This window comes from Eurypyga helias, unplaced genomic scaffold (genome assembly GCF_000690775.1).
Source record: "Eurypyga helias isolate BGI_N326 unplaced genomic scaffold, ASM69077v1 scaffold9265, whole genome shotgun sequence".
NCBI lineage: Eukaryota > Metazoa > Chordata > Aves > Eurypygiformes > Eurypygidae > Eurypyga > Eurypyga helias.
The window spans coordinates 38,172-53,830 of record NW_010252073.1 but is presented as its reverse complement, the minus strand read 5'-3'; the positions used below and the strand labels follow the sequence as shown (position 1 = coordinate 53,830).

At 36.3% G+C, this 15,659-nt stretch overlaps 1 protein-coding gene across 1 annotated transcript in view; it reads left to right on the top strand.

Moving 5' to 3' along the window:
- Positions 1-1,719: 1,719 nt before the first annotated feature.
- KLHL4 (kelch-like family member 4) overlaps positions 1,720-15,659 on the top strand; it is a 40,796-nt gene continuing 26,856 nt past the window's right edge. The window contains exon 1 of the mRNA XM_010152222.1: positions 1,720-2,141. Within this exon, the coding sequence (XP_010150524.1) occupies positions 1,720-2,141 (422 nt within the window). The remainder of the gene's footprint in view (positions 2,142-15,659) is intronic.

Genomic DNA, 15,659 nt, shown 5'->3' with positions numbered 1-15,659 from the left:
CCTCAATATTCTACAGAACAACAAACATGCACTGGTAGGTCTCTCAATATCCTCTTTCCACAGCTTCTTCCTTTCTGCCTTTGATGGCCAAGTCTTTCTCATAGGTTTCATTTGTACAGTCTTTTCTTTCCCTCTATATATGTCTATATCTAAATAGTGTAATAACTTTCAACTATATTACTGTTCTAAACTTGTCCTGCAATTTCTCTCACATGCATGCAGTCCGTGATACTACACATAATTTTCTTGGACACCGTGAATAGGATAGGAGCTTGACAGCCCAGTGTAACGACTGGTGATTCCTTAGTCCTATCCTCTCATTTTGCTTTTTCTTTTCAAAACTCTACTTCACATTTCTCTGTTTGCATTACATGCAGCCAAAAAAGAAAATAAAGCAGATTTTAGCGTTTGAAGGGTCAACATCCCAATAGTAGAGTTTAGGAAAAAAAGAAAAAAATCACAACACAGGAAAAAGAAAGTTAAAATGGGAAAGTCTGAAGAGGAGATGTAAGAAGATGTGTCGGAGAGGGATATTCTCCTTAGTTCTAAATCCTGTTGTACTGACTCTGTTTTACAGCTATTTTATTTCTGCATGCTGTTTACAGTTGTATATATCATGAGTAGCAAACTGTAAAGCATATAATATAAGGAAAAATTGTGGTCCATTTAATTTTTTTCTATTTGTATGTGAAAACATTCTGTGTACATGGTTTCAAAACACACAGGGAACAGTTGTCAGAGCCCTGCCTGTAAACGAATGGATGGGAATGAATAAATATCCTCTATTAAATTTGCTGAAAACACATTACAGTGTACATTTTTAAAAGAAAGGTGTTTTCTAAAAAAACTCATACTCATTTCATTGTCCGTGAGAAATTAAGAGCAGGATAGCAAAGAGTGTTTACTCAGGCACTTAGCCAGGAAACTGTGTTTTCCACAGATACAGCCATTCAGGGAGCACATCTCTGATTTTCACAAGCTCCGTCCCTCTCTTCTCATACTTCAGTAATTATATCGAGAAATCTATCTGTAGGTGAGAAAATACATACAGTTTATTCAAATGCTGCCTCTTTCCTTTAGGCAAGTGCTACCACACTGAGGCCATTTGTAGGAATTTTACACAGCAAGATAAACAAATGAAAACCCCTTAAGGAAACACATGAACTGCAGGATAGTTTCACAGTGAATCGTTACCAAAAATCTGCGTAAGATGGCTATAAAAGAATTCTCTCTAAATCTTCTGTGAAATGCAGCACTGCTTATTAGCAGGCTTGATGGAAAACCTCATGAGGCAGAAAGTCTTGTCACTTTATTTGTCTGTGCTTTCCTGCATCTTAAGTTGCAGCTTAGGATCCCTCAGGATCATGTGAGGCTGGGTTATATATTAGAGAGCTGTGCTATAGTGCTGGGAGTGTGTAAGCCTAGCAGCTGGGTAGTGTTATGGTTGCTGCTTTCCTGTGCTAAGCTGATTTACTTGTTTAAGGTCTGACCTCATCATCCTGTCAGTATGGATTCCCACCTATACAGTTAGCAGCAGCTTAGCATCGGCTTGAAGAGCTTGCAGTATATTAATCAGAAGAGAGAGGGAGAGAGCTACCGGTATTTGTTCTTTTGTTGTCTTTTCTTAAGAAGAGGAGTTGGAACACAAGAGATAACAAAGAATCCATTTCCTTTCTAAAAGAATAGGCTTTTGCCTTTTTTTTTTTTTTCCTGTAAAAAATGTCAGTATCTGGAAAGAAAGAGTTTGATGTGAAGCAGATCCTGAGGCTCCGCTGGAGGTGGTTCAGTCACCCCTCGCAAGGCTCCACAGGCACGGGGGGCTGCCATCAGCAGGGAGGATATGAGCACAGAGGGACACCGGTTCAGAACAGGTTGAAGAACCACGCTCGGGACAGAAATGGGCTGAAGAAAAACAGCAGTCCTGTCCACCACAATATACTGGCACCTGTGCCAGGTCCAACCCCAGTGTACCACCGATCTATTCAAACCTGGCATCAACAAAATCTCATAGAACAGCTTCGATCAAATGAGGATATTCCCAAAACAAGCACAGAGGAAAACAGTGTCAAAGAAGATTCAAGTAAAACCACGCAGGAGTTGCAGATGATCACAGAAGAAAATTCAGATGAATCTGCAGAGAGGTAGGAGTTTTAAAGTCTGCACTTAGAAAGCTTTACTTCTATCCAAGTTATTCCCTAAACCTGTCTTTGTTTCTAACCACAGTTTCTTACTGTATTAGTCCTACTTTATATATGTGCACACCCACACTCAAATGAATACACATTCACATTCAAAAATGAACAAGAAAATTGTCATATGTTGATCTTTGCTTAAGAAACATAATTTCATAACCACTCCATAAAAATAAAATCTGCTAGCTTGTAGGATTTTCTGTGTTACAGTTTATAGCATATTATTTTTGGGGGTCTTGATTTATTATGTTTAAGTGCAATGAAAAAATGAGCCTTCTGAAATACTGCCCTCATTCTGACTTTATCAATGGGTGCAACTTTGACAAATGGGAACTGCTGGAGGTGCACAGTCTGTGTGGTTGCCATCGATCTGCCAAATTTCTCACGGCTTTTTTTTTTACTGCCTTCTTGACAAGTATAATTAACCTTCAATAAAATAGAAAGGAAGCATCATTGCTTGCTTTTTTAAAGGTTTGTTTGATATCACATTACTTTCACAGCTTGATTAGTATACTGAGAGCCAAACACTTTCTGCAAGGTCAGGTGAAAAAACATTACAGCTATGAAACCTTAAAGGTATAAGCACAAAGGAAGAGCTATGTTAAGATGTTAACACAGAGAAGAAAATATTAGTACAAGTTATATGAGTAGTCAGGCCACTTATTTTTTTATTATTTACTTCAAAATTGATGTCAATATTATTAGCTTATACAGCCACAATTTTACCCCACCTTGAACTCAAATTATGCATTTATAATGTGATTATTTGCATCGTTTGATGACATTGTCATCAGTCTTCGGGAATAATTTAGGTTTCTTGCATTGTATTTAAATAAAAATCTATCTTACTTGAAGTTAGAGTTTCTCTCATTAAAAACAAAGATGACAGTTTGTGTATTTTTAGCAGTTATTCTTTTTCAAGTTGTACATCTGGTATAGGGAACATCTGCAGACTGAACAGAAAGTAAATGCATTCCAAAATGTCATTCTGAAAACAGGACTAGTAGTCAGTGTGCACTACATAAAATCATTACAGAATAAAATCAGTGAGATAGGCATGTGGTAGCTCTGTATGTTTACTGGGGTACAAGTTTTTAATGTGTATCTTAGTATAACTTGTTTTGAATGGCAGTACAAATTTCCTTGGGGGAGGGGCGGGGGGGAGGGGAAGTAATTTTAGACACACCTTAGAAAGAAAGTCAATTTAATTTGAAGAAAGATCAGGAACACTGAATAATCAAAATAAGATTCTATATCAGGTGAAGAGGAAGGAAAAAAAAAATCAGTTTGGAAGGTAATAAGCCACTGTCTTCTAAAATATGATATTTCATTTTCTCCAGCTATATATAAACTTTATGCTAAGACATCATGAAGTTTTGTGCCTTCATATTCCATCAAATGTAAGTTCTTCTCTTGAGCTGTTTAAATTTACAGCTTTTAGAGAAGTTTTGGGAATATATACCTCTTACAAAGTATTGTTATATTCAAGTGAGTGCATTTTCTTTAGAGTTCTCAATAAAAGCTTTTTATGCATATTGAAGGTTAAAACCTCTCTTAATATACACTTTAAAAGGCTGAATTTGAAAGAAATTCTTTAGAAAGTGATTCGTTATTATGAGTTTCTCTATAAGTAAAACTTAATTTCAAAAAATTAAAATAGATGATTAAAGACACCTCAACATAGCTCCAATTTTTTAAATATGTACCAACAGAAATCATTAAGTAAATCATCATTCTCTTCCCCTATAGCATCCAGCACAGGCCACACAGAAATTAATATGTTAATTGATTTGGTAGGAATGAAATATTGAGAAGAAGACATGAAAAGAAGCAACCTTATATCTAGTTGCTAGATATATTTGCCATCTCTTCAGAACAATAACTTCTCTTATACCTTTGAAATCATCCTTTTAATCATCCAAATTATTTTGGGCCTCCTTTTTCTTTGGATGTTCCAAATAGTCACAATCGATTGTAATCAATGGGATCTAATAGTAATTAACACATCTGAAAAAATAAAGCATTTGCAGGATTCCCTGACTGCATCTTCTTATACTATTAAAGCCACTGCATCATGGAGTGTACAACTATTGCAGCCACATGATCTTTCACATCCATACCTGAGGACACCGAAGACAATCTCGTACATATTTGCCTTTTATTACATAAAAGGAATTCTATCTTCAGTGGTTGCCCCTAATCCAACGAGTTTATCTCTGCCTGTAGGAGTCCCATTTTTATCTGGACTCTTAAGAAGGAAACTGCTACATGTCACCTGAACATCAAAATAGTATAAAAGTATAGAAAGTCAGGCCATTACCTCAAACTTGAGCAGACTACGAAAGTGATTTCTACTATCAGCTTGATGCTTCCTACCAAAAAGCTTTGGGAACATGAAAACAATATTTTCAATTTTTTTCAGAAAAAATTGAGATGTCTACTCTAGAAACTCAGGACGTAACTCTTTCAGTGATAGGGACATGGTACCCTGGGGCTTGTTTATTGAGGAGGAAAGATAAATAAAAATTCCAAGCAATAGTTCCACTGTTAATACACTGTCATCAATACACTAGTTTCTGCTTTCTTCAATCTTTTTTGGTACTCCTGCACCCAAAATAAGTAGCAACTAAAGAACCCCTTCTGACCTACACACTTGTTCCTGAATGACAAATGGCAGAAAAAGTAAATGACAGCTTAAGTCACCAAAACTCATTAGTTTTGTATTAACAGTAGCCAGTTAAGATGGGAACAACCAATAAATGCTAGGTGCATAACACGTGAAATGCTTATTGGCATAAGGTTCAGTAAAGCCTCTCTGTGTACTTGGAGACTGTCTTACCCCATGTTGCTAAGGGAACATACTCAAAAGGTATCAAAAAGTCTTCTAGAAACACCTAAAATGATGGGCCTTGACCCATTCTAAAATCCTTATGGAAGTTGCATCTGTGGTTTTGAAAAAAGTCTAACAGTGGAAGATGCACATTGCATTGACCGAGTCTGATTCTCACCAATCTACTCCGTGAATAAGGACTGGTGCATTTTCCCAGATGAAAACCAGAGAAACTAGCTAAAACCTGAATAGATACCAAGTTACTTTGTTTACTTGTACACTGTATTTCCCACTATGAAATATTATGGTATTACTGGGATGGTCAGAAAGCTAAACCCACAGAATATGGCCAGGCAAATGAAGAGCTAAAACCTTCAAAGATTTTCAGTTTGTCTTAAAGTAGTGGCTTAAGTGAGCTCTGAAACTGTGCATGATATTAAACTGTGAATTGCTTCTGATTCAGAAGGTATGGTTGTGGATTTCTCTGCACTTTTGTTAGCTGATGATCATCCCTGATCTCCTCTAACTGTCTAGAATACATTGGGTTTCAGGCTCCTCCATCAGGGAGACTTTGAAGCAGTTCCATGTCTTTCAAAGAAAGTGATCTGGAGGGTCCAAAGAAATCAGCAGAAACTGGAGGGATTTGATTGTTAGAGTTCGGTTGATGGTCAACAACAAAAAAAGAATCTATGATATTGAATTACCTTGATTACCTCCCTTGATAAAGTTTGGACTCGCAAACACCATTGTATTGACCTTTCAATATGAATACGACACCCAATATTTATTAATATTGTGCTATTTCGCGACATCCGTTTATGCATGCTTCCTGGGAGGTATGATTCTGTAAGTGTACAAGTGAAGACCATGTGTGCTGGTAACATATGCGTGAACCTCTTCTCCTAGTTGCCCAAAGGCAGTTAGCTTTCAGGAATGAATGTAGCATCCATTCATCAATTTTCTCATGCGTTTTTTCTAATTACGTGGCCGAAAAATTGCTGACAAACCCTAGTTGGTCGACACACTGTAGTTTTGCTGGAGATACATGCTTTCTAATTTACCAGATGAGGCAAAATATACTTCTAATTCATTTTAATAGAATATTTTGATGTCATAATCCAAGAATTCAGTACTGATGTACATGGAAACAGATATTCAGGAGTATCCTCTTAACTGAGGCAATACGTTTTTTGCAGTGACTACGATGTTCAGTTATTTTGATAGTTTATCTTAAGACATGAAAACTCATCTTTTTTTTTTTTTTCTTTTACCAGCCATATGGACAAACCAGACCATTTCCCTCACTGTGTCTGACATATACATATATACACACAACCATTTCAGATATTGTTCCTTATATGAGGGTTTTCCCTGAAGTTCTATTTTTATTCCAGTAGCAGATAACAGCCTTGGCTCACATTCCAGTGTGAAATAAAGGTACCACAAGGAAAAAATACCCCTTTAATTATTGCAGTATCCCAGAAGATACTGAACAGGTGGAAATGAATAAATGAGTGTGCAGTGCCTGACCCCTATTTCTTGCACATATGATGCCATTTTTTGGTTAGGTAAACAGATCAAGGAAACATGCTGAGCACTTTTTTGGGGAGATCCATTACACTACATATTCATCATGCCCTCTAAAGTTTGTAACAGGTACTCATTGAAATGATGTCTGCTTAGTTTTCTGGTGCAAAATATAATTTCCAAAAAAGAAAAAAGTTGATAATTTTCCTGGTGAAAATGAATTGTTTTATGAAACCACTGGTCAAACCAGAATGAGAGGATGTTTTGCATTAAGAGCACAGTTCTGGGTATCCAAATAAGCATTGCCCTACCACTGATACACAAGAATGATTGGTAATGAATGGCAGTACACCTAGTAAATGGAAGGCCTGCGGTGTATCCTTTGCAGAGAAGATGATAAAGTGCCACAACCAGAGTAGTACCTCATGATACTATTTTCCTCTCTTGTGTAAGAATTCAGTTTCATGAACCATCTCTGTGAAACAAAAGCTTAGAAATGATCATTCCTATTCTCACACAGCAGCAGCCTTTATTTTTAAATGAGAACATGACTGCTCCAATTTTATTTTCACTGAATTTACAACATTTGGGAAAAAAAGCTTTCAAAAATCTCAACTTTAACAAATAAAAGGTTTGCAAATATAATAAAGGATATTAGCCATGACAGCATGTCAATTCTATGACAAAGTTGAATCAACTATATTTAGGTGTTTCCTTGGCTATCTGTAGTATAATTTAAGTTCCTTATTTCCTTGATCTTCTCCCCATGGATACGGGTAGCACATTGTTCCCCTTATTCTTATCCCCAAATAATTTTTTACAGCCCAAAAATCCCCGAATTCTTTACAGCCTTTTTTACATATTTGAAAACTGCAGTAGGTCTAAAGTACTGCAATTACTGAAACCCTTTTTTCAGAAGTCCTATGATAGACAACTATGATAATTTGCATTGCTCTCCTGACTTTCTCCAGGATGTCTGTCTGTACTTGCTGTACTATGGTCAGATTCAAATTCAGTCGTAGTGGAACTTCGGTGGGAAGTTCCTTAGGCCCACTTTGATTTAGCTACCTATTTATCAGCGAACCATTGACAATTATTTCAAAGTACGATTTCAAACCAGTTTTGCATCCATTCTGTAATGGTTTACTCCAAACAGTACTTCAGGTTGAATTTACTAGTATCTGGTAGGAGACAGTGTCAAAGAATATTCTTATGTTCAAGACACAAATGACTGTTTCTTTTCTGTTCTCCATAATGCCTACTACAACCTATTGATGAAGGACCTCAGTTTATTTTAACATGTTATTCTTGACAAATTCTTGCTGTTAGACTTATCTTTTTTTTTTTCCCCCTAAGTGCTTAGAAATAATTATTTTACATTTACACTGCAGAATTTGGCAAGAAGTAAAAATTAGGAAAAGAAACTATGTTTCTCTCTTATGGAGAATTTTGCCATTTCTTTAATACTTATAAAATTTAATATATATTTCAGCAGTGTATTTTAAAAAGATAATTTTATGCCAGTTTGCTGTGGATAGCCAAAATGTTTCATTGTTACCTCAGGGACAAGAAAAAACTAATTGCCTTCTAAAGCTGACCTTTAACTAAAGGTCAAAATATGAATTTGAAACTGGAGACATTTCAAATGGGTTATTTAAGATATTGTAGCTGATCTCCTCTCAGAAGGGATGGTTGAACAGCTCATGTGGCCTTTCAATGCTTTAGTGCAGTGGAAGAGCAGTTTGCAGCAGGGGAGTAGGAGGTGACATCCTAGGCAACCAGGGTTGATGCACACCCCATTGGCATCATTGAGATGCTGCATCTGCTGGTGCCAGAGATTACAAAAGCACATTATATGCACATGAGGTAATTAGTGACATTAAGCTGAATTTTAATAACATTTGACTGAAATTCCCTCACGACTGGTTGAAAAAAGCTAGTTGAGAGTAACCAAGAAAATTTTTCTTTGATACCTAATGTTTGCTAAGTGTAGAAAATTTGTGATATTATAGTAAGTGGCATCTGACGCAAGATTAAAATCTAAGAGCAGATTTACCTTTTTCACAAAAATTGATCATTCACAAGGAGGATTAGGACTTTTTAGGTAATGTGTAAATGCAATGAACAGTGACTAATGAAGACACTCTGGCCAAACAAATGCTGTTGCCACATACAAGAGCTCCTGGTACAGAAATTAGAATCAATATGTCTCAAAGGAATCATCAGCAGACTATTCCTACTTTCTTCTACTACGAGATCTTATGAGAAACTTGGAAAGGAAAAAAAGTACATAAAAAATAGTGGGTTGAAACTGTTATTAAAGAATAAATGAAGAAGTAAGCTTATATTTTAAAATTAATTTGATAGCCTCTGGAAGGAAAGAATTACATATTCAAAAGATCTTTTTCATAGCTACATAAATAGAATAATAGAATAATTTAAGGTGTAAAGAACCTCTGGATGTCATTGTCTAACCCCAACTCGCCCACCCTGCACCAAGAAGGCTATGAGAAATAATATGACTTACTAAAAATACATAATATTTTACAGGCTTACATTTAACATGCATAGCTTTCAAAGATGAATTATTAGAGGCAAGAGAAAATAATGCCATTTAATAGTAATTTAAGAAACTAGGACAATTCTATGCATTTCAAAACAATTTCTTTATGATCCAATTATCTTCACATTTCCACTCCATACAGCTTGCTCTCAGCAAAGACAGCTGTTAAATTACTTTTTAAAGAGTTATTACTGGTCTTAAAATCACTTCTTAATGTCTCCAGAAAAAGTTAAGGAAATGATTAAACACATGCGACCAATGCAGAGCAGTTTTCACAAACATACTGAGCATATGTAATTGCAAAATCAACAGGAAATCTTAGGGTTGTTGAAGCATTCTTGGAAAAGGGGGAGAGAGTTTGCTTGATGTGAAAGTTTTACCTAGACAACAGTCTGAAAGAAATGAACAATTTATTTCCGCTGTTGTTTTGTGACTGAATTGTTTACTTTGAACTATTTTAAATATTGTAATAAGGAACATTATTAAAATCTTTTATGTTTAAAGAAATAAAGGCATTGGCTTGTTATAGTAGTCAAACAGCTAATTTAGCCCAATATATACCAATTTGGTTTAGCTCCTTTCATTCTTTCATAGAATAAAATAAAGATACTGTATTTAGAGAACAACTATATCAGGTGATAAGATAAAGAATATGGCTTGTGTATGGTATACTTGTAGGTATGTAAGTTAAATGAATTAAAAAAATGCAGCTTAAGTATTGTAGGGATTCACAGAAAGAACTTATGGTATGTATAAGGAAATAAAAAATAATTTATGAAACAAAGATATAACAAAATTTCCTCCTCTGTGAGACCAGACTCCACCTCAGTGACTTTGTCATCAGATACACTGGCAAGAGAACTTCACACACAGCTCTGAAAACAAATCTCCCACCCACTCCCCTCCCTTCTTTTCTGAGTAAATGCTAAATGGTCAAGACTCAATTCAAAGCTAATTAAAATAAATAGACCAAGACCTTAGAGCTTGACTCTTCCCAATAATTCTGCTCACCCATTAATTATTACCATAAACCACTTTTCACTTCATTCTAGTAACTGTTCCTATTCTATATGATCAGCCAGGGTATTTCACTGAAATCTGTCTGCTGCTCACAGGTAACAAGGATGACTAAAACATTACATTAAAGCCTTTTATCCATTACTTCATTTGAGGTTGAACTATATTATATTGTATCTAAATAGTACAGTTGAAAAATGTTTTTTCAGGAAATAGGTAATCTATTCCCATGCTCTGATCTACCATTGTTTGAGGCTGCCTTATTTAGAAATGGAACAAGCACACAGATTATATGATTGAATGTTTTGTTCAGTGTTTCCTCACCTAACAAGCTAAACAAACATATCTAGTGGAAAAGAAAGCAATGTCTGATACCTGGTTCTATTTTGGTTTTGCTATCTATATTTTGAAAATCTTTGGAGAAGAATCTAGATATCTTACCTGTATATTTACATTTGATTTCATAAAATTCAAGCTCTCTCAGCCAGCTTCTAAATTTGTAAACATATGACTTAATGACTAGTTGCATTAGGATCTGAAAAATCAATATCCATGGGTTCTGTCTCAGATTCCTTGCTTGCTTCTTATATGAACTCAAAAAATCACAGCCTCTTTTTATCACAGTTTGCTCATGTTATAGGTACCATTTAATAACTATTTTCCTGAAGACACAATAAGAACTGATCAGTGTTTTCAAGCACCATAATTTGCCTACAAATTGCTACTAAAATGCAAAGTGGAATGCGTGTACATTAATTATCACTGATGAATTTTACTATATAATTGCACAGATTACCTTCTCATGATAATGACATAACAAAAATCAAATTCGACTAGAAGTTTTCTGTTACAGTAAGGAATAGAAAACCACCAATATACTTATGATGGAATGTTTTGAACAACAAATATAAAGGGAATATGTTTGATAAAGTGGAAAGCCACTGTCACCATTTACTATGCTTCAGTTTACCTGATAAATTAGAAGTCAACGGGAAGGCAGGCATTTTTGCAAGGAATTAGCATTTTCAAAGCTTGTTCATTTTAATAGAAGTTGAGAAAAAGAAGAACCTTTTTGAACTGGGCAAACATACCTTGATTTAAATGGAAATTGTGAGCAAACCACCAAGAAATCCTAGGAGTTTGAGAAAAGCTATTTTAAGCTATTACATATGGTTTGTGTTGCTAGGGAAACCTCTTGTACAGTGTTCATTTAGCACAGATGCTCAGGAAAGCTCTCTGACTCCATGTCATATGATTTCAGAATGCTTCAGAATGTGAAGAAATAGAGATGCACTATACACACATGCAGACAAATATATCTCTGTAATTTCATCTTAGTCATGTTCTGTGTTTTTGGTGGAAGTTAGTTCTTTCCATTTCTGCCACGACCATGGTGGTAAGTCCAAAGCTTTGTGATTAAAAACCTGTTTCCAGACTGAAGATATTTGTTCAAACATTCCTTTTGTTTTGATCCATTGTGTTCATATTTTAGACAGTCATCTATTTAAAGCAAAAGATTTGCCTGTAGGGAAACTGCAAGGGGAAAGACCAGCTCTGGTGGCACCATTTCTGACCCATCCTTTTGTCCCTAGGGCAGAGGTGACTTGCCAAAATATATCATATCACCTGCTCCGTGCAGGCTTTACTGGCACAGGGCTCTGCATCCTCCCTTTACCTCTTTAGTGCCTAGGTAGGTGACAGCCTGGAAGGCAGCTCCAGCCTGTCATGGTCAGAGATGCCTGCCGCTGCTGAGCAGGCAGGAGGGCACAGACCCTCAGCATGCCACTGAGCAGGAAAATGTATACTGCTTTTTCTTTCATTTTTCAGAGTAACAGCTCCAGAAATTTAGAAAACACAGAATTTGAATTATTAAAAAATAATTATTTTTTCAAGTTTTGCAATATTTCAGTGTCTCAGTTTTAAGAGACCTCGTTTATATTTTGAGGAATGGCGTATTATTACCGTATACTATTATCTACTCTGGGTACAGTCCTGGATACCTTCTATGTGCCAGTACAGTGGCTTAGGATGGACTTTTGATCTTTCTGTCTGAGATGCTTAACCCAGTAAAATCATCCAGCAGTACAGCCAACTCAGTCTCCTGATATATTTTGTAAGAGTGGATTTACAAGCAGTGTAAGACAGCTTTCTGGGAAGGTACAGAGTTGTGATTGTGCAGGAGCCACAACACAACGAAACAGTGAGAAAAGAATGGAAAGGAACAAGGTTGAAAGTCACAGGACTTTTTGTCTTAATTTGTTTTTTTAATTCACTTAATGGATCCAAATTCATCTATTAAAGAAATTTATAGTGGCTTGGTGTTACAATATGCCAATAAAGTTGCTCAGCATGAAGCTGTCATGGGATGCCACAAAGCAGTAGAGCTCATGTGTGCCTCTACTTTCTCATTCAATATATAGCTCAATTACTAGTTAGCTGTATAAAGTTTTCTTATACTTTACAGTGAATTGGAACCTGAACATAACACACTTAGTAAAACAACAAAGGCAGGACTGGAAGGACAGTTTGGCCTGTTCAGTGGAGCAATAAAGCTCTGAAACGTTTACTAGCGAGGTACTGAGCTTTTATTCTTCCTCTGGAAACTGGAATGATTTCCTTATGTATTTTAAACAATACATCAGGTTGATACTTCATCTCTGAATTTTCACAAGTTATTTTCTTTTAAATCTCTACAGTTTTTAAAACATCCTTTGTTGTTCCCCCTACGTCAAGCCATTAAGTGAAAAGGCTGTTATTTCACTTCTACTGGCTACTGCTGTGACACTTTGTAAATCAGCTGATGGCAAAACTCACAAATTTTTGCCTTTTTAATAAGTAGCTTTTAATCACAGACATATTTTAAAATAATTTTGGAGAATAACATAGCTGAAATGTGAAATTTGTTATTTCTAGACCCAGCACCAACTAAAAAAACATGTTATCAGTACTATTCTCAGGGCAAATTCAAAAAACATAGCCTTATATCAGCCACTGTGAGGAAAATTAATTGTGTCCTAACTAAACCCAGCACATTCCACACTCCTTATTTCATACCATTTACGTTATGCTCAAGTCCCACATTATTCCATAAATTCTCATTAACCAGCTCCCCCTTTCCCATCCCGTGCTACACACATATCATTCCCTTAGTCTATGGAGCATCTTCACAAAATGTCCATTAAAATGTCCATTAGTCCATGACTTCTGGTTCCACCAGGTATGGGAGTCATTCAGGACAGGAAAGGTGGAGTGTTGCGTGGGATCATTGGGTGCTGAAGCCAGCTCAGCTCAGGTCACCTCAGCTCAGCTCAGGTCATGCTGTGATACAACCACTCAATGTCATGCTCCTTGGCCCAAGGAGGCTGTTTCGGAAGTGAGTCCCTTTGTCTGATTCAGTCCTTTCTGGGGTACCATGTCGCCACAGGACTTGCTTTTCAAGGCCCAGGACAGTATTTCGGGCAGTGGCATGGGGCACAGGATATGTTTCCAGCCACCCGGTGGTTGCTTCCATCATTGTGAGCACATCGCGCTTGCCCTGGCAGGTTTTGGGGAGGGTGATGTAGGCAACCTGCCAGGCCTCCCCATATTTATATTTCAACCACTGCCCTCCTTAGCAAAGAGACTTTACCCTCTTGGCTTGTTTGATGGCAGCACGTCTCACATTCATGAGTAATCCGAGCAATAGCATCCATGGTCAAGTCCACCCCTCGGTCACGAGCCCGTCTGTATGTGACATCTCTCCCTTGGTGGCCTGAGGTGGTATGTGGGTATTGGCTTGACACACTTTCACAGCCAAGTTTGAGCATGTATAATCAGACTAATAAGGAACACATAGGGCAGTAGATCCCAGTACAGGCACTCAAGGAAAAAAAATCTGTCATATTAATACTATTGGCAATATTTTCTGCAGTTCATATCAGTTTCACCTGCACTTTTCTTTTGTTTTCATGCACTATTTTTATTTAGATTTCATGTTTTAATTTCAGTTCTATTACAGTGATCTCACACTGACATAGATCCTGGCTCGCTGGAGCAGTTATCACTAGTATCTGCCAGGATAAATGCCAAGTCACCAACAGCATCAAGTGTACAGGTTTTCTTAGGACATTTTGTCAGAAATAGTGTTAAATACACTTGATATTGTCAAAGAAAAGTGGACTTATAGCCTATCTGTAAAGGTTGTAAAGACAATTTTCTTTCTATCTTACAAAGATGCTATGAACTCATGAATAGAGGTCTCCTTAATAAGCAAATATTGTAAGATGCTGTCTGAAAACTCTACTTTTCTGAGGAAGCATACTAGATGTTCAGTGGACATTAATTTCTGACATTAGCAAAAATGCATATAATAATGGACACTAAGCTATTTATCAGATACTATAAAAGTGAAAGTCAGTGACCAAGCGTAGAAGCAGGAGATAAAACTCAATACTCTACATAATTGATAATGTTAATATTTCCTTCCAGTACATATCGAAGAGCAGTCAGTGTATGCTGTATCTATTTCACTAGCTTCAAAGCAAATCCACTCAATTGAGCCAGATATGAATGCAGGAAGTTAAGTTATTTCAATAACTTTCTATATCTAAGACTGAGTTATGTTTTCTGACACGGAAAACCAGAAGGTAACAACCAGCTGGAGAATACTTTGGTATCAGGGTATCTGTACCTATGAACACATAGGAATATTTGGCTGTAACAGAGGGAAAAACTCTCAGGGTATAATTACCCATTGAAGAAGAGGGAGGAATTGGCCACAGATAAAATTATGTCTCTAACAAAACCTTACAGAATAGAGAACTTCAGTCTACCTCTCAAGTGTGTTTTCTGTCTGTGAGACTGACCATATCTTTATACACATTCTCTCTCTCTCCTGTCTAATTATGTTATTTCTAATTACTCTAATCTGTAATTATGATAAGCTAAAAGGAAAAGTATCTTGTATTATTTTTTGGCTATCCATTAAATGAAAATACCACAAGATCATGTCCAGCATTTGGCGATTACTTTTCATTTTGTATGTTTTGACAGCTTGAGCTAGCGCTGTATTGTGTCTTCTGGTCATATCATTTTCTCTTCTTTAGAAAGATGCTATTAATTTTCCTAACAATGTTATCACTAGCTACAAAAAAGTTGAGCAAGCCTCACTGAATTTCTCCTTCATGACTTCTAATCTCTCTCCAACATAATCATGTAAAATAATGTTGGATTAGAGATTATGCATTGCCGTGATGACTGCAGAATGCTTCGTGTACTGGTGGAGTATGTGTCAATGAAGACAATGAAGTATTCCTCATAGTTTACATTGTATCACATCTTGCATGGTAAATTTCAGTGTACAATGACATAATATTGACTTTCTTGTTTATCTTAGGAAAAATGAATGTTAATTAAAATACAATTTTATTTAAAAATTAATTGTACGACACCACCATGCCAGACACACAATATTACCACGCAGGGAAAAACTTCCTTCTTCTGCTGAAAATGGTTGAATTTGCACATAAGAGGTTAAGCATGCTGGTTCAGA